Raw genomic sequence first — 27,375 nt, forward strand, 5'->3', positions numbered from 1 at the left:
TTATGCGAAAAAATTTGGAGTCCAAACAAGAACAGAGAAGAATATAATCACTCACAATCTCATCAACCACAGACAATCCCTGTTAAGGTTTTAGTGTAGTTCATTACACTGTTGTTTTCTCACTATATTTATATACATATTTTCAACATACTTAAGATTAGAGTGTGTGTGTATAGACATACCTGCTTTTGTTAGCAGAAAATTCAAAGTTGAGGTGGAAACAATTGAATTGACCTTTCAGAGAAAAAGCACTGAAGCAACTGTGAGGATTTTTCCTTCCATTGGTTTTTCTGTATTACTTTTTCTTACTTCTCATTTTCTTTCTTCCCCCAAATCTTCGTGTTGCCCACCCGAATCCACAATCACATTGCTAACCCCAGCCTGACATCCTGCGAGGCCCTGCTAGGACTTCACAGCTCTCCCACTTTCTTCTATTTGCTATTATCCTCCACAAACAATAACTGTCACTTTAATCCTTCATCTATTCACACATCTGAAAGTGTTTGAAAGGAGTCTTGGCATGTATAACTTTTGCATAAATTAAGGCCAACTTATGCATTAATGAGGTTTATTCCTTTTATAGGTCAATAGTTTACTACAAATTCTATTCTTTTTAAACAAGTAATTTTGATGTTGTGAATGAATGGAATTTTTACCTTTTTGATTGGAAGCAGTGTTTTGCATTTATTTTGTCCCCCTCCCAAAGCAACGTGGCCTTTTGCCACAGTTATGGTCTTCAGTAACTCGTATTTTGGCTAACTTTCAGTGTCTTACTGTCTCCATTTTAAGTAATATTCTGTAGGTTTTCTCATTAAAAAAAGGGGGAAATCATGTGTTACATTCTGGGATGTTGTGGATTTATTTTTAGGGCTGGCAGTGTGTTAACTGAAGCCTGGAGTTCCAGGTGGGAGGCTCCCTATTTATGAATGACCTGTACGCAGGACCGTTCTCTGTCGCTCTGGGCCAAGCCCCCCTCGCTACCCCCCACTTTCCCAGCCAGAGCCCCAGCCTTCACTAAGCCTGTGTTGGAGCTACGTGCTCCTCCAGGAGGCTGTGTGAGAGCGAGCCAGTTCCCAGACGTCTGTCCTGGCCGCTTTGGGACATCCTTCTTAACACACAGAACAGATTTTATAAGTTCTGTCAATGGAATAACAAAGAGGTAAAAGGGCACGTGAAAAGATTTGCAAAGGGAAATAATACTTTTCAGCTCACGCTTTCTGGAAGGTTAAAATCACGGGAAAGCACCTCCTCAAGGATGGTCTTTATTAACGCTTTTGTGAAAAATTAAAAACTCGACCGTAGCGGTGGCTGTACTGATTCTGTCTTGGTGCTTGTTTCTGCTGCAGGTGTTAATGTTGACTTTGCAAAATGATCCACCCACTTTAGAAACAGGAGTGGAGGATAAGGAAATGATGAAAAAGTACGGCAAGTCCTTTAGGAAATTACTTTCACTGTGTCTTCAGAAAGATCCTTCCAAAAGGTATGTCAAACGTGGTGGATGAGTTAATGACCTGGTTTGAATCACGACAAAGCTCTGTTTGTGGCTGGGAAAAGGCTGTGTGAGGACACCTGAAAGGTACTTCGAGTTCAAGGGAAATCCTGCTCTGGCCCCTGGTTTCCAACCTGTTAGTGGAAGACAGGGTGGATCCAAGACGGAGAGGGTGAGGATGAGGGAGAGAGGTGGAGGAAAATTTTTAGTGCTAATGAGATTCACTGTGTTTGTTAGGTGTGGGCTCTGTCATCAAAGGAAATGAAGGAAAACAGAAATCAAAAGAAATTGGCAGTGGTGCACTCAGAAGCCGAGCTCCTATTCCGTACCGTGTAGGTTGAGCTGACCTCTCAGGATTTGAATATCCTGCTAGCTCCAGTCTAAACCGGGCAGAGCTATTGAATTTTGCATGAGCTTCCTTTTAGTTGCAGAACAAGTTGTGCTGTTTAAAAGATTATCAGTAAAGAAGATTAAGATTTTTGCATTAGAAACATTAATCATATAAACAGAAGCAAATGGTTTGAAGTTAACATGCGCGTCACTCCTCTTTATTCTTAGGCTACTGCCCTGCTCTGTAGTGTCCCTGTTTTCTGAGTTTGTTTCTTCCTTCTTTATTTCTGTGACTTTGAAATACCCTGGCTGGTGATAATATAGCCGTGTGTGTCTTTTATCACTTAAAGAAGAATGTTAATGACGCGAGCCACTCAGGCCTTGCCTGGCTAGAGTCCCTTGGCAGAGCTTGGTCGTGTGCGGCACGGCCCTAGCGTACTGTCTGCAGAGACCACAGATCTGGAGAGGCCTCTGGGGTCACCGGCCACCTCATCCACCCAAGGGTTCGATTTGATACTTACATTTGAAGATGTAAAAACTGGCTTCTCTTTTGAAGCTTTCTTTCTCTGCGAAGTACCCTGCTTTCGGAGGGATTCCAGTATCCTTATATCCTTTATGAAACTTAAGCCTTTTATCTTTACATAGTAATCTGCTGTTTGAGTAGGCAACGCTTCTCTAGATTAAACACAATTAAAAAAAAATAAACACAATTTCCATTATTTTACCCCATTCTTTGTAGCTACTCCCTGGGTTCCTTTACATTTTACTGCATTTGCCTTGAATCTTTTCTGTATCACGCACCATTTTCGTGGAGCTAGGTGTAAAGACTGTTTGCTATCAAGCACCTTGACGTTATTTCCTGTAAAAGGGATAATTGTTTTGTCACACCAACAGGCTATTTCTGCTTAAACATTTTAGTTGCCTTTTATGTTTGATTTGTAGGGCTTGTTTTTCTTCTGAAGTTACAGTGATCTTTCATTGAGGTTACTTCTTCACACTCCTGTTGGGGGAAAGTGCTTTTAGATTCTGATTGTGTTCTGCAACACTCCTTGTCTTACCTTTGTTTTTTGGTGATTTTTGGCATCACCGAGGAAATAGTTCCATCCTCCAGAGCCCGATGAGAGAGGTACCGGTCTTCCCAGTTAGCACTGGGTTAATGCTGATGGTCTCTGGGATTCTCAAACTAGTTGAGATCCCACCTAGTGGTGATGATGTGTAATGTCACACGATTCTAGCCCTTTTGGAAAAAAGATCCTGTAGGATAGAATTGCCAATGTACTTTAATAATACAGCAGTAGATTTCTTTAGGAATTTGTAGTTTAGTCAGAATAAATTAGGTTGTCATACATTATATTTAACAAACTGTCCTTATTTCTTAATAATCTTGAAAGTCTTCCCAGGAGTTATTTATTATATGAGCTCAAATATCAGGTTCCCACCACCCTAAAAAAAAAAAAAAATTCTCCAAAAGAGTCTTACACCATATATTTGAATTCTTACAAAGTCTTCCCCTCAGATTACTCTTTTAGTAACTTATTGGTTTACAAAGTATTAATAGTTTTGGTTTTTTTTTTTAAAGATTTTATTTATTTATTCATGAAAGACACACACAGAAAGAGAGGCAGAGACACAGGCAGAGGGAGGAGCAGGCTCCATGCAGGGAGCCCAACTTGGGACTCGATCTCGGGACTCCAGGATCACGCCCTGGGCTGCAGGCAGACACTCAACCGCTGGGCCACCGGGGCTGCCCAGTATTAATAGTTTAAGGACTTATTTTAGATATTTTTGTTATAATCTAATCTAACCTCACTCTTGTGCAGTTGTCCCCTATAACAAACAGTATTGGTGCACCAAATTCCTGGAGACTCTTTCTTTAAAAAATTGAAGTATAATTAACAGACAGTGTTATAGCAGTTTCAGGTGTACAGTATAATGATTCAAAACCTCTATACATTACTTGGTGCTTATCACGGTAAGTGTACTCTTAATCCCCATCACCTATTCACCCATCCTCCCCACCCACCTTTCCTCTGGCAACCATCAGTTTGCCCTCTATATTTAAGAGTCTGTTTTGTTTGTTTGTTTGGTTTGTTTCTTGGATTCTACATATGAGTGAAATCATATGGTATTTGTCATTCTCTAACTTATTTCACTTAGCATTATATCTGCTAGGTCCATCCATGTTGTTGCAAATGGCAAATCTCATTCCTTTTTAAGGCTGAATAGTGTTCCATTGTATATATGTACCACATTTTCTTTATCCATTCATCTATCAATAGACACTTGAGTTGCTTCCATATCGTGGCTATTGCTAATAAAGCTACAATAAACATAGGTTGTGCATTTATCTTTTTGGATTAGTGTTTTCTTTGATTTTCCTTAGGTAAATGGAATTACTAGATCATATGGTAATTCTATTTTTAATTTTTTGAGGAACCTCCATACTGTTTTCCACTGTGGCTGTACCAATTTGCATTCCCACTAATAGAGCACAAAGTTTTCTTTTTCTCCACATCCTCACCAACATTTGTCTCTTATCTTCTTGACTAGCCATTCTGACAGGTGTAAGGTGATATTTCATTGTGGTTTTTTTTCAATTAAGTTAAATTCATTTTTTCAAGTAAACTCTCCCCTAGCAAGGGGTTCAAACTCACAACCCTGAGATCAAGCATTGTATTGCTCTACTGGCTGAGCCAGCCTGGTTCCCCTTGTGATTTTGATTTGCATTTCTCTGATGATGAGTGATGTTGAATATCTTGTCATGTGTCTGTTGGCCATTTATATTTCTTCTTTAAAAGAAAAAAAATCATGAAACATGAGAATGGGAAAAAACCCAATATCGTTGAACTATTTATTATATAGGATGCGGTTTTAAAATATGTATTCATTACTTAAATAAGTAAACATTTAATTGCTACACAAATCTGAAAGAAACCATGAATATTTCCTGTCTTCTCTGCCTTTATTTATGTTGTTTAAAGGTTCTTCCTCTTCCTCTGTCCCCCTTCTACCCTCTTTTAATGCTTACACGAAAGACCCCATGTCCTTAGAGTTAGATAAATCTGGGTGAGATTCCTAGCTCTACTTTCTCATCAGCTACATGACTTCGTTTCCTAAGTCTGTAAATGGGTCTAGTAGCACCTACTTCATTGGATTGTCATGAAGATGGAATACAGTAATGCACCAAAAGAGGATAGCATAGGGGCTTCTGGGTAGCTCAGTTGGTTGAGCATCTGGCTCTTGGTTTTGGCTCAGGTCATAATCTTGAGGTAGTATGATCGAGCCCCATGTCAGGCACTGTCCTCAGCCCCATGTCAGGTACTGTCCTCACTGTCTGCTTGAGAGTCCCTCTCCCCTTGTCCCCCACCCCTTTTGCATGTGTGCTCTCTCTCAAAATAAATAAATACATCTTATTAAAAAAAATGTGGGTAGCACAGTGCCTATGAGTTCTTAAATATTCAGGGAATTGGGCTTGCTGTTCGTTATTTGCTGTTTTCTTCCTGACCGAGTGGAATTATTGCAACTCTTAGTTTTTCTATAGTATGTTGAGGAGATGTCTCTTGTAACACTTACCATACTCTGTGCATTTATTGACTTACACATCCAATTTCCTCGTAAGTTTGTAAGTCTTTTAGAAGAAGAACCTGTGTCATTCATCTTTATATCTTTCTATCCACGGTGTCATATCTGTATTACATATTTGATATTTCTTGAGCAACTGGAGACAATTGTGAGCTTGCAATTTGGGGGTGATTTGGACTTATTGAAGAGTGTTTCAGAAACAAACCAGATTCAAATGGGCTGAGGAGTAAATGCAAGATTTTTGATAATTTTTGTTTAGTTTCCATATAGATCATCAGCTTATAATCTGAAAGCAACTGATAAGTACCAAAACCCAGGTCTAGCTGAGTACCTTTTTAGCAATGAATAGAAACATATCACAGTGACCAGAACAGATCCAGTCCTGTGCAGGAGCCCTCAGGCTAGCTGAGAAGGAGCTGTGTTTTCTGTCAATCCTGAGAACTCATTGAACTTTCCTAATAAAAGAGAGCTGGGGTGTTAGAGCTATTTGCCTCATCCAAGTCTGTCTCTGCATTGGCATAGACTGAGAGGTGCTTATATTTGCAGAGCAGAACGTTTAGTTATTTCTTTAAAAAATGAGCCATAATCCTGTAGATTATGTACTTCATGTGGATGGCAACTATAAAAGGAGCCAGCATTTTCTCTGAGCAACAAGAGGGTGGCTAGCACAATGATAAATTCATTATACGTGAATTAAACTTGAATATTTCCTTTAAAGGGAGGATAGGGTGAGAGATGCAACTCTGCTTGAGGTCAGTGAGATTTTAAAAATTATAATACAGATTGTTAGAACTACTTAAACTGTATCATGTTCATCCTGAATCCTTTGAAAATTATTTTAAGTCTCAGTGGACTTTGGTTCATCCATATGTATTAATTGAATTCTTTAAGAGATTTCTTCTGAGAATGTTGGTACTTATAGACTACTGCGTTGTTTTTAAGGATTTTAAAATGAATTCATCATTCATAGCCTATACCATTATTTGGGTTGCTGGTATAGCATTTTAGCTTTCCTTGTACAACAGTGTCTGTATTTATATTATGTTGCGTTATTTGAAAATGTTATCAGCCATGTAAGACATAATTGTGCTTGCAGGATTCCTTCTCTTATGTGCTACTCACTCAGAGGCCGGCCCCATTGATGGCTCCATATTAACCCTGTACTGCTAGTTGCTATAGCATAAAACTAAAACAAACAAGTGAACAAAACACAAAACCCCCAAATTCAGATGGGCAGCATGTACCTCACCTTCTCTCATGCCTTCTATTACTTTCTTCCTCCTTCATTTTCCTCATTCTTTTCAGTTCCACTTCCCCATACTTTCTTTTTTTTTTTTAAGATTTATTTATTATTTATGATAGACGTAGAGAGAGAGAGAGAGAGAGAGAGAGGCAGAGACACAGGCAGAGGGAGAAGCAGGCTCCATGCAGGGAGCCCGATGTGGGACTTGATCCCGGGACTCCAGGATCGCGCCCTGGACCAAAGGCAGGTGCTAAACCGCTGAGCCACCCAGGGATCCCCTTCCCCATACTTTCTTATGGAGATAGCTCGGCACTTGTACGGTTCTATGTCCAAAGCTATAGACGCTTGATGGCATTTGAGTGCACAGAGGATCTACTGTTTAGTTCTTCTCTGTATAGAGTAGACCTATTATTTTGTATGACCTGTATAACCTATTAATGTAAATATTGAGCCTATAGAGGAAGGAATGTAGCTCCTGTAAACCATTTCTCATTTCTTATGTGATTGTTTGTATTTATTGATGAAGGTTCAGAGTGGAGAGTGCAGAGAAGGGGGTTTTCTCTGTAGCGTGCTTTTCCCCTTTATAGATTTGGCCACCATAGAAATGACCTTGTTGGGGAAGGGAAGGTATCTCCCCAGCTCTGTATCTTGAGGTATGTCAGGCATTTCCCAGCCCTCTCTCGGTTTTGGTCCTACCCCTGACCCTTAGTGTGTGGAAGGAGGAGGCCGGGTACAGAGGAGCAAGGGAAGCTTGTGTTGTGGCTCTCCACTTCAGGACCTCGTGGACTTAGCCCTTTCCTCTCTCTTTCTTTTCCTGTTTCTTTTCTTTCTCCTTTCTTTTTCTTTTGTTAGCATGAATATTATTTTCATTACATCGTTATCCTGTTCCCTACTATCTTGAACAGATGCTTAGAATTTGGTGTTGACTAAATTTGGCTCAGAGAATTGTGGTTCTGTGTCCGAATGTCTGGTAGCATCACTTCTACCCCATATTTGGTTATGGTATGGAAATTGAGCTATGATAATTTTCTGGTCTGTGTTGGGCATTGGGGATATAAAAGAATGAATACTGTGTGGTCCCTGTCTTGAAAGGGCTTATAACCTAGTGGGGTGTGGAGGCGGGAAGGCATAGGAACAGATAATTCCAGAACAGGAGTGTGGGTAGAAGGGTGTGTGAGCACCAAGTAGGGAGCAATGGGAATTCTACTTGGAGGAGCCGAACAAAGTAGCTCTGAAGATGATGACATGTAAATTGGTTCTTGACTGATGAGCAAGGCTGTGCCAGTCAGTTACAAAATTTTTTGAAGAAATGCAGTGTGTGCTTTGTCATAAGGAGCAGGAGAAGGGTGAGAGTGTCAGTGTAGCTGGAGGACAGAGTTTGCAAGGGTTGCCATGGGAAATGAAGATGGAGGAGCCAGCATCTCTCTGGCCACTGAAATCTGTTAGGATGGATAAGAATCGGGTTTTTATAGAGCCAGCTCTGGAGCAAGGTAGACGATGGGTTAGAATGAAGAAGAGAGATGTAGCAGAGAGTCTGGCTGGGGGGCTGTGATGACTGTACGTCATGACCAAGGGTGATGAGGGATTTAACCGAATCAGTGGCCTCAAGTCTTGATTTTCTTAGGTTCGTTTTCACTTAAAAGAGTTAAGTGTAAGTTATTTGGTGTGCCTCTTGGGTTTTAGAATTCTGTTTCATGTTCTGAGGTGCCAAACATGACCCCGGGTCTCGCTCAGTACGGCGTGACTGTTGCCCTGTGTGTTTTCTCTGCGGTCTTCCCCTTCCCCTGGAGCTCCAGTCCCATGTTTGATGTTCTGACCAGCCTCATCCCATCTAACCACACACGCTAACTCTTGTCTGCTAGATTCTAAGTTGTTGGAGGTAGTGTCAGCGTCTGTCGTGTTCACTACTGTAGGCCTGGCACCTAGCACAAATCCTGACACATAGTAGATGCTTACTAAATATTTACAGAGGGAATGAAGGATGAGTTTGGAGTAGTGGGAGGCCAAAAACATTGCCCACGATCAGTAAGAGTGTACATTAAGTGAACAACCAAAGTTAAATCATGTAAAATAGCAGCATCATTTTTAATTCTAGGGAGCCCATTTAACAAGGTACGAATTCATTGAATTTGAACAAGCTCGCTGAGGGGATATGGCACACAAAATGTAAATCGCGGCCCACCTGTTGTTTAGACCTTTATTTACTCAAAGCAGTTAGCAATTAACAGCTGTTTATTGCCGTGGCTGTGGTGATTGGGGTTCTTTGTCAGGTCCCTCTAGCCAGTGTTCTACATGAAGCTGAGAAAAAGAGCAATAACAATTTAAATAGAAAACTTCTTTGCACCGAAATGCAGTTTATGGCCCCTGTAGACTCACATGGTTTTGACAGCCATGCACTTAACGACTTTTCCTAATTTTTCCGTATGCTTGGGTTCAGTCCCTGGACACATTTTAATGGAGTTGCCTGGTTGCCAAGCGGTGGTTTCCAATCTTTTCACATCTGAGGACTCCTTTTAAACTTGCACCCCTCTCAACATAATAATGTGTGTACCTTTGGTAACCATCGCCTGAGAGAAGACTTCCTGATATTCAGTAATGCTCCCCAATTTTTTTATTATGAAAAAATTTAAATACACAGAAAAGGGTGAAAAAACAGTACAGTGTTTCCGTCTATGGCACCAGCTAGATGCAACAATCATGAACATTTTTCATATCTGCTGTATCTACTTACCCACATTTTATTTGCTGAACAGTTTGAAAGTAACAGATTTAACGTTTCAGCTTGCTTTCCCTACAAATAAAAACATGTTCCTGTATAACCACAATACCTTTCCACACCTAAGAAAATAACCAGTAATTCCTTAACATGTCCTTCATACCCAGCATATTCGCATATATCTAGTTATTTCCGAATGCCTTTTATACCTCCTCCCCTTTCCCCTTCCAATGGCAGGATTTAGACAAGGGTCACTTATGGCATTTGGTTTTGTTTCTTTAAGTCTGTTTTAATCTGCAACAGCCCTCTTACTTCTCTCCTCTTCCTCTATGACACTGATCTGACTTTTTGAAGAGAGCAGGACGGTTGTCCTGATGATTATCTTCTAGTCTAGAGGTATCTGATTCTATCTGCTTGGCTGTTTGTTTTAGAAGGAAAACTATTGAGGAAGGAAGCTGTCCTATATGGAAGAATGCTAGTTAATAGATGTGGAAGGAATAATAGAAGTAGAAAATCAGCATTCTACTATCTGCTCTGAAATAATTATTTAAGACAAAGAGGCTAAAACCCTTAGGGAATAGAACCCTCCTACAAGGCCACAGTGTCACCCCACAGGATACCTTTACAGTGGAGAGGTCTCAGGGCAGGGGATCATTGGTTAAAACTTGGCATCACTCCCAGTGAGATAACCTAACATTATGTGCTTCTGATATACAGTAGGAGGAGTGCATGGTGTCCAATCTATGAAGCATTCCTCGCCCCACATGCTTCATGCAGCCTGGTCAGGTTTTTATTTTTATTTATTTTTATTTTTATTTTTACTTTTACTTTTATTTTTATTTTTATTTTTATTTTATTTATTTATTTATTTATTTATTTATTTATTTATTTATTTATTTTACTTTTATTTTTAAAAGATTTTATTTATTCACAAGAGACACTGAGGGCAGCCCTGGTGGCTCAGCAGTTTAGCACCTGCCTTCAGCCCAGGGCGTGATCCTGGAGACCCGGGATTGAGTCCCACGTCAGGCTCCCTGCATGGAGCCTGCTTCTCCCTCTGCCTGTGTCTCTGCCTCTCTCTCTCTCTCTGTGTCCCTCATGAATAAATAAATAAATAAAATATTTAAAAAAAAAAAAAAAAAAACAAGAGACACAGAGTGAGGCAGAGACACAGGCAGAGGGAGAAGCAGGCTTCCCGAGGGAAACCCGACGCGGAACTTGATCCCAGGACCTCAGGATCTCGACCAGAGCCGAAGGCAGACGCTCAACTGCTGAGCCCCCCACGTGCCTCCTAGTCAAGTTTTTAGACCTAATTTTTAGTTTATAGGAAATCCTGGGTAGAAAAACAAGATAAATGGCACCAGGAGGAGACAATCAGACCAGTCCGGTAATGCTTTTACAGGAGTTTGCATTTTATGAATCACCATCGCATTTCCCTCCGCCTGAAAACAAGTGGGGCATATACAATTGAGACAGAATCCCTCAGTGGGCAGACAGAGCTTGTCCACATGATGTGGACACCTTGCAGTAACTGCTGTTCTTGGAGAATCATGGAACTCTGTAGACTATAATTTCTTTGACAGGGTCATATTGCATCTTGCAAAGCTTCTTAATAAATACAGGAATTTAGCTCACAGACGTGTCAGTCTGCCACCTTTCAGAAAGACTGAATTCACTTAGTGAGGTGTAAAGATGAAGGGTGGAAAATTGATCATGCCCCAAATATTTAACTTACAGGAGTTTATGTGTTTTGCAGTAGGGGTATTTGGAAAGAACTGGAAAATCAGCCCTGGTTTTATTTAGAGCCCGTTTATGATTTAATTTAGTTTCTGGTTTTGCTGTTCCTGAAACTGGTTATCCAGAAATACTCTGGAACTTGGTTGTTTTGTCAAGGCAGTGTATTTATTGAGTGGTCATTGTTTCAACTCTAATTTATTATTGATCTTTCAGGCCCACAGCCGCAGAACTTTTAAAATGCAAATTCTTCCAGAAAGCCAAGGTAACATGCTTAAAAAACCCAATCTGCTATTTTGAAATCACTATGAATTTCTGCGTATGATATTTGGTGTTGAACTGTTGGGAACATTTGTTTTTCAGAACAGAGAGTACCTGATTGAGAAGCTGCTTACAAGAACCCCAGACATAGCCCAAAGAGCCAAAAAGGTAAGCACCACTAGCCTTTGTGACCCAGCAAGGGCTGCTCCCCACCAACCCCCACCCAGGGAAATGAGACCCACAGAAACACTGGAAAAAGAATGCCACATACTCAGGATGCGTTATTCAGAGGTTATCTGATTAGTGATTCCTCAGAGAGATGAATTTTGCCTTTCAGGTATCTCCGGCTTGCTGTTATGTGTTGGTGGAAACAGCTTGAATGATTTCATTTTTCCATTTATCAGCTTTGCTCAAAGAGGGTCAGAGGGGAGAGGGGATTGTGATGAGACTGGGACACTGGAGAGGAAAGAGCCTTGAGTATCTTTCCTTTGGAAATTTCACAGAAGAGGAGCAAGTCATTTTTAAACAGTTTGAAATGACGAAACAAAAACCCCAATTTGTTTTTAATGGTCATTTTTTCAACTCTGATTTCATTTACAGATCTATTGGTTATCTTGAGTATCTGTGGGATGTCAGTCTTTTCCTTATAAAAGACTCTGGCCCCTCTTGTAATTTACCGTATGTTAACTAAATTATGTTAATGATTATCTGAAAAACTTTCCATTCTTGGTTTTAGATTCTTTAGATGGTGTGTGTGACTGTATTTGTTTATGTATTTATCCAGAGTTTTATTTATTTGTAGTTACTGATTTCATTATGGTGTGAAACCTAACAGTTTAACCTCTGGTTTGGTTTCATTTGGTTTTAAAATTATGCTAGATATTTAAAATAAAAAATATTTATGTAATCACAGATTTAGACAGGAAGGTTCTCTTCCTCCCCTTCCCCCTTTTTATATTTAATAGTTATGGGGAAAGCTGATATAAATCTGAGTTGTATGCTCTGAAATAAAACTGGCAGAGAAATATGCATCAGAGATTGCATCTCATGATGCCTTGGTTAAGTAACTCTGAATGTTAATTCCAGACATTGCCTTTTCTAAAACATTCTGTACGGAGTTCATTTAGCAGGTGTCTTCACATTGTTTGAAGCGAATTTGGAAGTAGTTTTTAAGAAATGACCCTCTCTGTCCCGGTGTCTGAGGGCCCTCCTGGGGCCCAGCAGAGTTCTTTGGGCTGTGGGCCCGTGTGGCGGCTGGGGGATTGCTGTGTTGACTGCGTAGACCAGAGCCAGGGCTGGTCTGCGGGATGTTTCTGAGGGAAAAGGGAAAGATTGGTGGATGGTCCATCAGAGTGGCACATCTCAAGGGGCGGCCCAGGAAAGCTAAAGCTTCAGTTTGAGGCAACAGAAAGTACTAGGGCCCGACCACAGTCTGAGGGCTCTGCACAGAAGGCCCAAGGAGGACCCAGGAGAGACTCCCTGGGCTGGGCGAGCCTGGCATGGGGCTTCGCTCAGGCACCTAAAGTGTTAGCCAGAGTTGGAAAATGCTGTTAGGGAGCGTTGCCTTGTTCCGTTTGTGTCATCCCCAGAGAACAGTTTTGTTGGTCTCGACTTGTTCTGCTAGTTTTGTCTGGTCTCGTCTGGTAGCTGTTCCCCTGGAGGGGGTGTGCAAGGCCTGTTTTCTCCCCAGAGCTGCAGCCCCCCACCCCCACCCCACCAGCCCTGTCAAGCGGCCTGGTGGCCTCTGAGGTGTAGTTTCCAAGGGGGTTCCCTGCCCTCCCAAACCTAATCTTCCTGTGTTCTGTCTTTCTGGCTGAGTCACCCGACCTCAGGGTGCTGGGATTATTTTTGTGTTTGAGACCTCGTTGCCCCTGTGTCCTTCCCGTCTAGCCCCTCTCCAAGTCCTCTAGCACAGTGCTTGGAACCTTCTCCTCCTGGCTTTGACCAGACAGTTGTAATCCCTCCATTCTGCTCCCCCTTTCTGATCTGTTGTAGGTGTTGTTGCCAGATTAACTCTCTGATCATGTCACTTCATTGCTTAAAAGTAGTTCCCAAAATTAAACGAAAGCAACCCCAAGAACACATAAATGAAAAAATAAAGTTCCTATCAAATAAAGGGCAGCCTCCTTAGCCTTGAATTCCTGGCACCGTTTCAACTTCCAGCCTGATGCTGTGCACTCCAGCTCAAGTGAACCACCTATACTTTCCTCACCAGCGTGTACTTTTCCTTGAAATTCTATCATTTTGAGAAAATGAAGAAGCTCTTCAGGTTCAAGCTTTATTTTCTTTCTTTTAAAAAAAATATTTAAATTATTTCTTGCACATTAGCGTGCTCGGCGCTCCAAACCCCATTTTGCACGTATCTTAAACAGTAAGTAGCTAGAATTTGGAGAGATGTGATTTTTCAAGCATGTCTTTTGCCGTTTACTTGCTCGTGGATTTTAGACTTAAACCTCAGGGCTTGTTTTGTCGTCCATCCCTTTGAATGGAAAATGTCTACACATCTCAGTCACAGAGAAGAGTAAAGGGAGAATATAAATTAATTCTTTAGGGGCGCCTGGGTGACTCAGTGGTTGAGTGTTTGCCTTCGGCTCAGGGCATGACCCCGGGTCCTGGGTTCAAGTCCTGCATCGGGCTCCCTGCATGGAGCCTGCTTCTCCCTCTGCCTGTGTCTCTGCCTCTCTCGGGAATAAATAATATCTTTTTTAAAAAATTAATTATTTAAATGTCTTCTAGGAAAGAGGAGCCGATGGTAATATCATTCTTGCTCTATAGGTGTAGCTTGCGTCATTAAGTTCTGCTGTTTTCCTGTTCTCATTCTCGTTTCCAAGCGCGCTTAGGCTCTCAGCCTCACCCCATTCCTTGCCCATCGGTTCCATGGGAGGTATGCTGACCAGAATATCGATCACAGCGCATGTCTCTCTCATAGCAAGTGCCCACAAATGTTTGCTAACCCAGTGAACTCTTTGGCTTGCGTATACCAAGGAACGGCCATCCTAAGCTCTGGTTTTTACGCACCCAAAATGCTGGGCGCACACCTGTTCCTAGGATTCCTGTTAACAGCAGACCTTTCTCCCTGCGTGGGGTGCATGATGTTGGGAAGCTGTTCCTTGCTTGAAACTTCTCTGGCAGGCTTGGCCACGTGGAAGTAAATATTATTTCAGTCACCATGAGCATTGGAAGCCTTTGTCATAGGATGTCTTTGCTTGTCTTAGGCTCTTACAGCACGTAAGTAAATTCAACTTGAAAGTTGGTACAGGGGAGTCTTTGTGTTATTTGTGTTATCCATTTTTGGACTTCTCTTTATTGATACCTACTATTGACATCTACTCAGCTGCTTACTTTCCTGTTTGCTGTGGCGCCTCCTGGTTGATCACACTCCGGTTTCCTGGTGTACATCTGTTCTTCAGATGCTACTTGTTGCTGCTGGTCCCTTGATTTTTGTCTCCTTGGTTTGTTGTTTTAAAAATCAAAACAAAAAAATAAAATAAAAATCAAAACAGACAGTCTATTGATGTACTGTTGTTTACATGACAGCTGGGCCTGTTGATCAGCTCTCTGTACATTTAGGCAACTTGTGTTGATTGGAAATTTGTTGTCATAAGCAACAGTGTCTGCTTCTCCTCCCTTATGGTAACAAAAATTAAGAGATAATTTTTCAATATGTGTGTTTTTTAAAATATGAATATTTCTCATTTTTAAAAGAGAGAGGCGCCAGTTATAGCTGCTTTCAAGAAGCCCCAGGGAGCCCGCCAGTGCTGTCCTTCGGCGTGTGAGGTAGACACCTGTCAGATTCATGTTTGGCCAGAAGGTGAAGCACTGTTTGGGGGCCATGGAATTCCATGTGGGTAGGTGATCTTGTCTTCATCCAGATTGATTCTTCTAAATCAGGAAAAAAAAATAGACCAGTGTGGCTTTCCTGGTAATTTAGCGGCATACAATGATTGTGTACGTGTGTGTGTGTGTGTGTGTGTGGTCATTGCAGAAATCAGAGATATTTGTCTTCTTCCTGAAAGCAGAGTATCTGGTCCTTTTGGGTTTTCTCCCCCTGGCAGACAGTGTTGCTTGGGGATCAGATTGATTTTCTTTTGCCCTAATTTTTCTGTCTGTGAAATGGAAATGCTGTTGGACTTCAGGCATGTGGTGACAGGTAATGAGATTTGATTTTCTTGGGCCACAAGACATTCTGGGAGTTCTAAATTTTTTTTTTTTTTTTTTTATTTACGATAGTCATACAGAGAGAGAGAGAGAGGCAGAGACACAGGCAGAGGGAGAAGCAGGCTCCATGCACCGGGAGCCTGACGTGGGATTCGATCCCGGGTCTCCAGGATCGCGCCCTGGGCCAAAGGCAGGCGCCAGACCGCTGCGCCACCCAGGGATCCCCATTCTGGGAGTTCTAAATGAGAACATGCAGATCATGACCCTTGAGAACAAGGTTAAGTACAGCTATCATTTCTTTTCGACTTTTCACTTATCCTCGTGCATGAGAAAAGGCTTCGTAGCCATCACTCCTCCTCACATGACTTTTTAGGGGCCTGTCCCCAGCCATCTTTAGGGGTTTGAGAGCTTGAGCATGTGCTGTTCCACTACTGGGTTCACTGAATGGGGCAGAGTATAAAGCATTCTGCTAAACTTGCATGCGGATGCTTAGGGCTGTGTGCATTTTCCCTAGGAGCATCTAAGTGTCAGAGTCGGCTGGTGTCTCTGCTTTCGGTTAATGATGCGGACCTTGAGTCACCACGTTCACGCTCCTGTTGATACACTTTCTGTAGCTAAAACTCACTGATGCCAGGAAAGGGGCAAAGGGCATCCACAGATATCCAAATGCTGACTGCTTAGCCAAAAAGCATATTGGCCAGAGAAGGGATGAAGTGGGGGAAATGCAATACGCAGTTCTTTCTATGGTGGTGGTTATGTTTTCATGGGAAGAGGGATCACTGGAGGATTTTTGTTTGAATTTTCTCAATTTTAAAATTGAGAAGTTTGAAATTCATTAGTCACTATCAGAAAGAGTTGGGTGCCTGGGTGGCTCAGTTGGTTAAGCATCTGACTCTCGATCTCAGCTCCAGTCTTGATCTCAGGGTCGTGAGTTCAAGCCCCATGTTGGGCTCCACGTGGGGTGTGGAGCCTATTTAAAAAGGAAGAGGGAAAGAAAGGAAGGAAGTGAAGAATGAAAGAGATACTGTATCACTGCTGCAATTCGATGGAACCACTGTGAACTGGAAAAAGCAGGGTAGTAGTATTTGTGGGCCTCCGAATTTCTCGTATCAGGCTTATAAGATTGACTTCACATTAAGGACCTAGGGAGTCGGCTTCATTTGATTCTCTTATGTGCTTAGGAATAAGTGGGGAGGGATATAGGGATATTACAGAGACTGGAAGATGGGAGTGGGTGGGAAGGGAAGGCAGGACTAGCCAGCCCCCAGTATGTCCTGAAGGTGACCACACACCACCCACCCCACAGTCCATCCCTCCTGGACCCCTTCCCACACATTTTTATGGGTACAGGTGGGGAAAAAAAAAAAAGAAAAAAAATTTCTTTGATACTTAATGTATGTTCATAATTTGTCCTTTTTCTTTTTACTTTTTATTTTGAAATAATTTTAAGCTTCAAAAGTTTACAGAAATAGCACAAAAAATTTCTTTCTTACTGTCTTTGAAAACATTTCAAATCTATTGACATGATATACTTTGTCTTTAAATACACTTCAGTAAAAATATATATATATTTCAGTGCATATTTCCTAAAAACCAAGGGCATTCTTTTACCTAACAGTATAATTATCAAAATCAGGAAGTTAACGTCGACATAATACTATTATTAAAGTTCAGATCTTACGCAGGTTTTGCCAGTTTGTCATTCGTCTGGCCCAGAATCCAATTCAGAATCACTTAGTTGTTGTCTTCATTAGTCTTCTTTAATCTGGAATCGTTTTTATTTTTCTTTTATAGAAACAGTCACATTTTTGAAGACTGTAGGCCACTTATTTTATAGGATGGTGCTCCAGTTTGGGTTTGTCTGATATTTCTTTGTGATTAGATTTAGTTTATGCATTTTCTGACGGGAATACCTTGGGATGGTGCTGTGTTCTTCGTGTATCGTGTTGAGAGGCACGTGATGTTGATTGATGCCTTTACTGGTGATGTTAACTTTGATCACACACTTAAGGTGGCACCTGCCAGCCTCTTCACTGTGATAAACACAATTACTTCCTAATGGGAGAAATTCATTAATATTACATTCTCTCATTATATTATATTAAACATTAAAAGATAAAGTGAATGTATTTACTGCACAGGGTCATTAGTCTTTTTTCAAGGAAAACATTTGTGCTTTATGTCACTGTGGTTGAACATGCATAGGATATTAACGATAGGATTTCCCTCTGTTTTCTAAGCAGTCTTTCAGGCAGGGAACCCTTGGCCAGTATATAATGTTTAGATTTAGGGAGGAAGTGGGAATGGTGCTGCTCGTGCTGCTCCAGCCTCCGTACCTGGCCTGGAAGCAGCAGTAGCTGGATCTGTGTCCTTCACTGGGTGAGCTGGCTAATCTCTCTGAGCCTGGTCTTGTGCAATGGAGCCAAGGACACCCAACGGTGCGTTGCCGTGACGGTGAGAGACCATCTCTGCAGCTCGTTTGACACATTGTGAGCGCTCAGCCCAGCACAGGCTGCTCTGACTATCGTGTAAGTAAGGGAATGATTAGAATAAGGCTCAGTGGTTGAGCATCTGCCTTCGGCTCAGGTCGTGATCCTGGGGTCTGGGATCGAGTCCCACAACGGACTCCCTGCAAGGAGCCTGCTTCTCCCTCTGCCTGCATCTCTGTCTCTGTCTCTGTCTCTCTCTCTCTCTGTCTCTCATGAATAAATAAATAATCTTTAAAAAAAATAAGGGAATGATTATTGTGGCTGCAGAAAGGACATGTTTGAGGTACGCGGTGAGATAGGGAGTGAGGAAAGAGTCCTGGTAGCAGGACAGGTGGGGTGGGTGGTGAACATTATTTCCCTCTTGCTGTTGCTTTGGACGAGATGCAGAAGCCCGTGGAAGCCTACAGAAAGAGGGAGAACGATGACAACCACTATTTGATGGCAATCGCCCCTACGCATGTCTTCCCGGGGTTTTTCCGGCCGCGTCACGCTGCGGGCTGCGGGCTCTCCCACGAGAAAGCAGCACTGGGCCTGTTTGCCGAGGCCAAAGCACAGTCAGAATCCGATACGCATCAGCTGGTACCCACGTAGGGCCTGGAGCTCAGCGTCACGTCTGCGCCCTTGTTCATTCTGAACAGCTGTGTTTGAAGACAGGCTGGGCAGATGTTGCCCTTACACTTGACAGGTGAAGGTGTGGGGTCACCTGCCTGACAAGTCGCACGGTGCCTTGGAGGCCGTTCTTACCTCTGCGTCTGTGCTCTTTTCCAGCCCATCATACCTCAGAAGGAAGCAAAGAGGGAGAGAGCACGGGAAGGAAATTTGGATGGCTGGGCAGCGTGAGGTAGCCGACGTTGGAAAAGGGGGGGAGGGTACCTTTGTCATCCTCTGCGACTGGCCTGTCACTCCACGCGTGCCATCATGGGCACTAGGAGGTGCTGTGAGCATCTCTGTAGGCCCACAGGTCTGCTGGGGTCCCAGCCGGGGATGGAAGGGCCTGGACGTTCAGAAAGGAAGGGACATGGCCATCAGGAGTCGGGGAGCATGGGCAGTTGCCGTGACCCGCCAGGAGCTCGGGAGCTCGTTCGAGAAATGAGGAGGAAGGACAGCTTCCTGCGCTTCTGGGGGCTGGATTCGGTAAAGCCCGGGAGGCGTGTGCCACGGTGGTTGGTTGGCACAAAATGACAAACGGCCCTAGTTATGATCATGATCCTAGTGAGTTTTTATTACTCTAATCACACCTATTGCTCTGTATACTAGAGTTTTACTTATTTTATTTTATTTATTTATTTTTATACTAGAGTTTTATTTATTTTTTATTTTTTTTTAATTTTTATTTATTTATGATAGTCACAGAGAGAGAGAGAGAGAGAGGCAGAGACACAGGCAGAGGGAGAAGCAGGCTCCATGCACCGGGAGCCCGATGTGGGATTCGATCCTGGGTCTCCAGGATCGCGCCCTGGGCCAAAGGCAGGCACCAAACCGCTGCGCCACCCAGGGATCCCCTATACTAGAGTTTTAATGTCATTATCGTTTTTGTAACGGTTTCATGGCCAGGCTGCGGCTGCACTCGGCGCCCCCGAGAAGGGCCTGCCGTGACTGTGGCCGTGACCGTGGCCGTGTACTGCCAGGGCCGAAGGGTGGATGGGGCTCGGTGGGCACAGGAGAGCTGTGTACGGCCGTGCACCCTGCTGGACACTTGGTGCACGTCCCTGGCAGTGAAGGCCTGAGTAATAGGACAGCCAGGGTATCAAGACCGGCTTTTTGCAAAGAACACCTCTTTTGAAGCACGAGTGGGAAAGAGCACGAACAGCTCGTGGTTCGGGGGCCTTGGGGTTGCAGACCCAGGTTGGGCCCCCAGCACCCTGCCGTGTGGAGGCGGCACGAAGCCTGCTCACCTCCCAGTTTGCTACGGTTTAGACTCTTCCTCTAGTCCATGAAGAGGGAGAGTGACTCTGAATTTCCACACAGTTGCTTCCACTCCCCTCCTGGAATCCTATAACTAGTTTACAAGTTATTGAAGGTTCTAGGTTATCAAGAAACCAGAGAATAAATGAAGTGGTTTCACATGCTGGCTGCCGGACTTTAGCGGTGTTCCCAGGCTGACCAGTAGAGGGCGGTGAAGGGCTTCATATCCGCGTGGCTGTGGCCCGCGACCTGAGCCCAAGTTTTTGGCTTTGTGGAAGCTCTCAGACTTGGAGAAGAGGAATCAAAGGATGTTAGGTACCTACCGAGCCACGAGTGCCAGGTGCCCGCCAGGTGCCGTGGTCAGCCAGGGTGCCTTTTTTTTTCTTTTTTTTTTTACTGGGCAGGGAGTGAAGGGCGAAGGTCTCCTTATTCTTCCTTCAAATTGCATTTTCCATTAACCAAAGTAATTTAACATTTGTAGTTTCCAGAATTCATGTCAAAAACAAAAATCTCAATCGTGAAAACAAGATTAAAGACCTCCTGGTATTTTAGTTCAAATTAATACGGTCCTGGGTGGTTGCAGGCTGTTTCTAGAAGGTTTCTGGGTTGCCACAGTTCTCCGTAAAGCCGGGGAAACAGGAAAGAGGGAATCAAAGCATATGCTAACAATGAAGAAGTGAACAGACCTTTATAGTCTGGATTTAACATAAAGTACTCCTCGTGGTTCAGGTAGGCCTGATGCTGCATGTTCTCCTATTACTGTGTCTCCCCTTCCTCTTGTTTGGAAACAGGTGCACCCGTTGGTAACCTGTCTTACGGAGGAGCTCACACGCTCAAAGGGAGATGCACTCTGGTGGTTGAGGAGGTTATTTTTCCTATGTTAATGCTGAGAAAAGTTGTCCAGAGAGGTTGAAATTACGGCTTTTACTGGGACAGATGTTCCCAGGGTGTAAACTCATTAATGTTTGCATTAGTTTACATTAGTTTTACATTTTAAATGTTCGGTTTAGCCCTTTGAGAATGTAGAGTTCATCTGTTCAGAAAAGTGCTTTTGGTCACTAGGGGGTGCTGTCGGAATAGTTCGTGGAGGAGCCGGTGGCCTGGGATTGCCTGCTCGGCTGTCCGTAGAGTCACTGCGGTCACAAGTTCCTTCCTTTCGCATCCTGCCTGCTGTGTTTGTGCTGGGGGTGAAACAGGCAGAGGTGAGGGTAGAGGAAAGAACAAGGGGAAGAAGCATCATAATTTACTTTCAATTCGATTGGTGAATTGAGTTGTAGATATTTTGTATCTGCTGCATGTATTTTGGGGCCCCTGGGTGGCCCAGTGGGTCAAGCGACGACTTTGATTTCCACTCAGGTTGTGATCTCACAGCTCCTGGGATGGAGCCCTTGTCAGGTTCCAAGCTCAGCATGGAGTCTGCTTGTCCCTCTTCCTCTGCTCCTCCCACGCACTCTCTTCTCTCTCAAATAAATAAAACTTTTAAGTTTTTAAGTTTTTTTTTTTTTAAACAAAACCTGTATATATTTTGGGTAAGTGGCCTCTTTCCGGTGACATTGGCTAGAGCAGAAAGGATCCACGGTAGAGTAGTGATTCGCTCATCCCGGCGGCCCCCCTTCGGGGAATGTCTGTGTTCTGAGATCGAGGTATCTTTGAAAGATACCAGTTGCTCAAGAGGGTTGAAGACTTTTACAGATCTTGGAGACCCAGTTTTGGGAATTTAAAAATAATGACATACATTCTGAAAATACTGCGAAAGACCCTGTTTGCACAACTTTAGTGTGCGGAGAATTGATTGTTTTCCTTTTACTGGAAAGGCTTTGGCAGAACCAGTGGCCTTATTTCACATCCAGTTAGATTTTGTTCAAATGCTTTCCGTGCTTCGTTTTTGCCTTGGGGAAATTTGCTAACTTTTTCGAAGGCTTGTGTGCATCAAGCCCTAATTGGCGTACACGTGCCGAGGGCCGTCCCCGAGCCTGCTTGCCTGCTCGATCGAGGGCTCGCTGAGCATCACCGACGACGTACCAGGTACTGACTCCCATCAAGGCGGTTTGCCTTTAGCACCTTTCCAGCTCGCTCTCCCATACCATGGCTCTTAAAAGTAGATGAACCAGGAAGAATGGAACGGAATTTGGAATTTGGCTGCAGTTGCAGCATCACTAGCATAAAAGCTAGTTGATTCTTTTTTGATCTTGTCAAAGCTCCGACGTGATGGATCGATCGTACCTTCTTTCTGGTTCAAAGCCATTCAGTGGCTTCTTGCCAATTATAGACAAGTTCCAGGTTCCTGCCACTGATGGGGTGAGGTCCATGCACTTACAGGATGCGGACCAGGCAAGGCTCCCACGTCGTGTGTTTGGGGCAGTCCTCCAGCCTTGCCTTCGGCCACTCACCACCTCCCCCTTGACGCACCCTTGCAGAATACCATCCCCCCTGAATCCAGATGCTTCCTCAGTCTTCCATCAGTACCGCTTCTGTACCTGGAGCATAATTCCCGTGTTGTACTTACTGTCATTTGCAATTACCCTCCCGACACTTTTGCTTTCCGTTCCAGACTGAGCTCCCTAGGTGCAGGGACAGTGCCATACTATTCCCGTGTTCCCAGTGCCCAGGCCAGTATCTTGGTCCATCTGGAATTGAAGTTTAGGAAGTGAGATTGCAAAGTCATGATGATGGCTTTCACGGGAGTTGATGTGAGAGCATGAGGGGAGGCAAAGCAAATCTTGTAGTGTGAAAGGAGAGGAGTTGAGAAGTCTTTTCAGTTGGTGTTATTTTCTTGTATTTCAGGTCTGGGACTCAGAGACTGTCACCTTTTAGTTTAACATCCTTTGTCATCTCACATTTGCTGAGAGTCTTGGATGAACCACTCAGCTTGACTCACCTTTGCCACCTTATCACGAAGTGGAATGGTTAGATTTTATTACCTAACACGCACTCCGCATGTTGGATTATCTGACAGCAGAAGCTTAGCCCCTGGCACTCAGCATATTCTGTGTTATCATTTTCTTTTCCCAGACAGGATGTACATAAGTTTTCCTATCACCGGAAGCCACATCTAATTAGGAAGATATTTTGAAACTAGATTTATTGTTTTTTAAATTTTTTTATTTTATATTATTTACGATAGTCATACAGAGAGAGCGAGAGGCAGAGACACAGGCAGAGGGAGAAGCAGGCTCCATGCACCGGGAGCCCGACATGGGATTCGATCCCGGGTCTCCAGGATCGCGCCCTGGGCCAAAGGCAGGCGCCAAACCGCTGCGCCACCCAGGGATCCCCTGAAACTAGATTTAAATTAGTTTTCACTACTCTCTAATTTTGGATTGCCTCTTACATATCTCCTCGTTTAAGGGGAACAATTTAAGCTTAACTCTTTAGATCATGATCCCATAAGTCTTTAAAGTGAGTATGACATTTTGGAGCAGGGGACGTGTGGAGATAGAAAGTAATGGAACTTTTGCACACAATTGGGAAAGGAAGAAGTCCATACTGGTGGAAGGGATCCAGGACTTTTACCTTTCTTCCTCCTTGCCCTGTTACACTGTGGCCATTCAGGAGGTGTGGTGAGGCCAGCAGAGGGCATGGTATACATGCTTTAAAAATCAAGTGTCATGGTGGGGGGGCCGTGCTTGTTCTATGTTAATCAAATTTGATTGATGTAATAATGATGCATTGTTTTACTGTGCTCTTTTTTTTTTTTAAAGAAAGGCCAGTGTGTGTGTGTGTGTGTGTGTGTGTGTGTGTGTGTGTGTTTAATATATATATTTTATAATTTCTTTTTACTTTTAAATTAAATTAGTTTTAAAACAAATTAAAATTCAAGAAGTGCAGTTAGGGGATCCCTGGGTGGCGCAGCGGTTTGGCGCCTGCCTTTGGCCCAGGGCGCGGTCCTGGAGACCTGGGATCGAATCCCACATCGGGCTCCCGGTGCATGGAGCCTGCTTCTCCCTCTGCCTGTGTCTCTGCCTCTCTCTCTCTCTCTCTCTCTGTGACTATCATAAATAAATAAATTTAAAAAAAGTTAAAAAAAAGTGCGGTTAAAGTTGTACTTTGGTATAGGATTTTCTAGGCTTCCCGTTAAATTACTTCTCACAAATTCAAATACTCATTTAGAAGAGCATGTAATAACTTTTATTTTTTTTTCTCACATACAGTAAGGAAAGGAATCCTTGTACAACTTACAAAGTAGTCACAGAGCTAAGAAATTAAAATAACAGTCTTTATCCAAATTTAAAAGGCCATGTGAATTTGTTTTGGCTGTTTTGCAACTACTTTGTTGGTTGATAGAATTTGGTTGGGGAGGAACTGGGAAGGTCCTGTCTTAACGAGTCTGGAAGGGTTCCCTTAGGGGACAAGGACAGAGTATTAAGAGGTGGGCTTTCTCTGCGACTCTGTAGAACGTAGAAGGAGGTGGGAAGAGGAAAGCGAGATTCCAAGCCTAGAAAGAGGTAGAAAAGGCCCAAAAGGAGGAGGTTGGGGTCGGGAAGTTGGGATCCACAAGGGTCTGGTGCTAGAAGGTAAGTCCAAGCTTGGCGACCTCAGGCCCCAGGCAGACCCTGGCTCCACCACTTGCTGACGGGGTAACCCTGAGCCTCAGCCAACCACCCCCACCCTGCCCTGGCTCAACTGTGAAGTGCTTCTCATTGATCCTCTAGGGTGAAAAGCGAATCCTGAATTGGGCCTCCAGTGCTTGCCATGATCTAGTCGCTTCCTCATCCTTAAGACTTTTGTTCTCCACCCCCCATTCTCCATGTGTCCGTTTGCCCAAGGCTCCTGCGCTGAAGTGTTAGTCTGCTCCTTCTTCAGCCGACCTCACTTTCAGGTCAAAGAGTCACTTCTCCAGAAAGCAGAAGTGGAACCGTGCTGTGTTCCTTGTTCTGTGATCCACCTGCATTTTCATTTAAGATACCTGTGGGCATCTCTTTGTGTCAGGAAACATAAACATACGAAGGGATGTTTAGTGGCTGCATAATGTTCTACTACAAGAGTGACCATAACTGATAATCAGCTCTTTCTTGACGAATTTAGATTGTTTCCATTTTTTTTAAAGACTTTTATTTATTTATTCATGAGAGACAGAGAGAGGCAGAGATTCAGGCAGAGGGAGAAGCAGGCTCCCTGGGGGGAGCCTGATGCGGGGCTCGATCCTGGGACAATGGAATCACACCCTGAGCAGAAGGCAGATGCACCACCACTGAGCCACCCAGGTATTCCAGATTGTTTCCCGTTTTTTTACTGTTACTGGCTTGAACATGTTGCATATGACGTTGCTGATTTTGTTGGGATGTGTTCCTGACCTGAGTCTCAGGTCTGTCATCTGTGTAAGAATATATTACTCACACATGCACACACACATGCATATTTTTAGCTCAGTGCCTAACATACAGTGTTTAATATTATTATCCAATTTTTGGTATTGAAATGTTATCCATGTACGTTTATTTTATTTCACTTTTTTCCTAGCTCTTCAGTTAACTCTGTTGTGGAGAGCATCCTGGGTCTTCTGGTAGTTTTGTGACCTTGAGACTTTCAGTAACTGTAGGAGAGACTAGAATGAACCATGTACTAAAAGCTGATCAATAGGGAGCCCTATTATGGAGGTCCCACCTTGGGGTCCTGAACCCGTAGGGCCATTAAATGCCGTTAGGAGAGAGCCATCAGTGGTGAAGATTGCGGGGAGCCCTACCATTCTGCAGCTGCTTCTGAGAGAAGGACTTCTTCTCAGTGTGAGGACTGGGCTAAGTGTACCCCGTGATGAGGTATTTTTGCCCATTTTTCTGGCACTGCAATCTCTGTCCAGAGCAAACAAATGATAAACAGCTGCCAACCTGAGAAGTGGTCCAGCCGTTTTCACCATCCCTTGGTTTATGGTGTTTGAGTGTTTGCGTGGAGGTCCAGGGTTGGGTGTTGGTGCTATGGCCAGTGTTGGTAATGTCAGGCATCCACAGGCAAAGGACAGCACCAGCATTTTGGATGGTGAGCTTTTCTTTTTTTTTCTTTTTGTATTTTTATATTTTATTCTTATTTATTTTGGTACATACTAGTGTCCCAGTTCAGATCCTTTATGATCTTAACCAGTTACAGCTTTTAGAGTTTGAAGCCTCATTTTTCTTTTTTTTTCTGAATCATTGCATAGGATGTTCAAGAAGTATAACCTTGAGATTACATCTTCATTGGCCCTTGGCTGGCTTTGGACCTTGGGTGAGAGTCACCCACCTTCTCTGAGACTCGATTTCCTCACCTTCCCAACTGCTGAGGGTTTTTGTGATGTTCAAATGGGACAGTTGAGGGCTGCCTGGGTGGCTCGGTCAGTTGAGTGTCTGCCTTCGGTTCAGGTCATGATTCCAGGGCCCTGGGTTGGAGCCTCGCATGGGGCTCCCTGCTCGGTGGGGAATCTGCTTCTCCCTCTCCCTCTGCTGCTTCCCCTGCTCATACTTTCTCTCTCAAATAAATAAAATCTTAAAAAAAAATACACGTGACAGTAGATATCAGATGCTTATGCAGCGTCTGTAATATCACAGGGAGTCCATGAATGCTTTCGCCTTTTCCTTTCCCTCACTGTGCATCGGGAAGTGTTTGATAAGGAAGGAGTGATGTGTTATACAAGCGAGCATAAGAAGTATTTAAATATCATGGGAGGATTGTCTTTTATTAAGGAAATTAACGTCTAAGGTTAGTGATTTTCACCTGGTGCTTTCCTCCTTTCCTCCCGGCTCCACAGAGCCCCAGAAGCTAACCCTTGTTCTTCAAATAAAACTGTTTGTTCTTGCTCTTCCACCAGCACACGCAGACTTAACTCGTTTCCTTAAGGACTTCAATTTACTGAAGTTTATTTAGAACTGGGTTGTTCACTTCTATTTTAATTGTAAGATTTCCGTCTTCCTTTATTTATGGGTTTTAAAGTTATAATTAGAGAGGCTCCCCCATTTAATGTATTTTTGAACAGATATCATTAATTAATCTATTAGAACTGTTAAAAAACAAAATTTAGCCCAGTACATTTGAAGACCTAATTGGCCTTATTAAGCAATTCATGAGTTGGGCAGCTTCCCATCCAGCAAGTACAGAGATGCTCAGGAGTTGTGCAAAATGGAAGATTTTTATGGGAAGGAGGGTGGGGCAAGTAGTTACTGGCAAAAGGAAAGGAAGGATTGTTTCAGGCAAGGTCACCTTCCCATAGAGGGAAGGGCAGGGGGTCTCACTAGGTGGATTATCTCATCTTCATTTGGGAGATGGAGAGGAGCCACGTGACAGGTGACCTCATCGGTGCTGACCAGAAAATTCCTGACTGGCCAGGTAAGACTACATTTTTGAGGGAGTTTGGAACTGCAGTTAGGGAGGGCAGTAAGCTAAGCTTTGGTGACTTGGGAACTTGGCAGTTCATTAGGCAGTAAGCCCTGGCTTGGTGGCTTGGTCCACTTTGGGTCTGTGGTTTTCAGCAATTGCAGTACTATGTATTTACCTAAAGGAT

The 27,375-nt window shown here is 43.4% G+C and overlaps 1 protein-coding gene across 3 annotated transcripts in view; it reads left to right on the plus strand.

The window, feature by feature from the left end:
- Positions 1 to 27,375, plus strand: part of STK39 (serine/threonine kinase 39) — a 292,691-nt gene that overhangs the window by 101,069 nt on the left and 164,247 nt on the right. For all 3 annotated transcript variants that reach the window (XM_055307897.1, XM_055307899.1, XM_055307898.1), the window contains exons 8-10: positions 1,347 to 1,480; positions 11,311 to 11,359; positions 11,458 to 11,523. In XM_055307897.1, the coding sequence (XP_055163872.1) occupies positions 1,347 to 1,480; positions 11,311 to 11,359; positions 11,458 to 11,523 (249 nt within the window). The remainder of the gene's footprint in view (positions 1 to 1,346; positions 1,481 to 11,310; positions 11,360 to 11,457; positions 11,524 to 27,375) is intronic.

Source organism: Nyctereutes procyonoides, unplaced genomic scaffold, assembly GCF_905146905.1.
Source record: "Nyctereutes procyonoides isolate TBG_1078 unplaced genomic scaffold, NYPRO_anot_genome, whole genome shotgun sequence".
Lineage (NCBI taxonomy): Eukaryota > Metazoa > Chordata > Mammalia > Carnivora > Canidae > Nyctereutes > Nyctereutes procyonoides.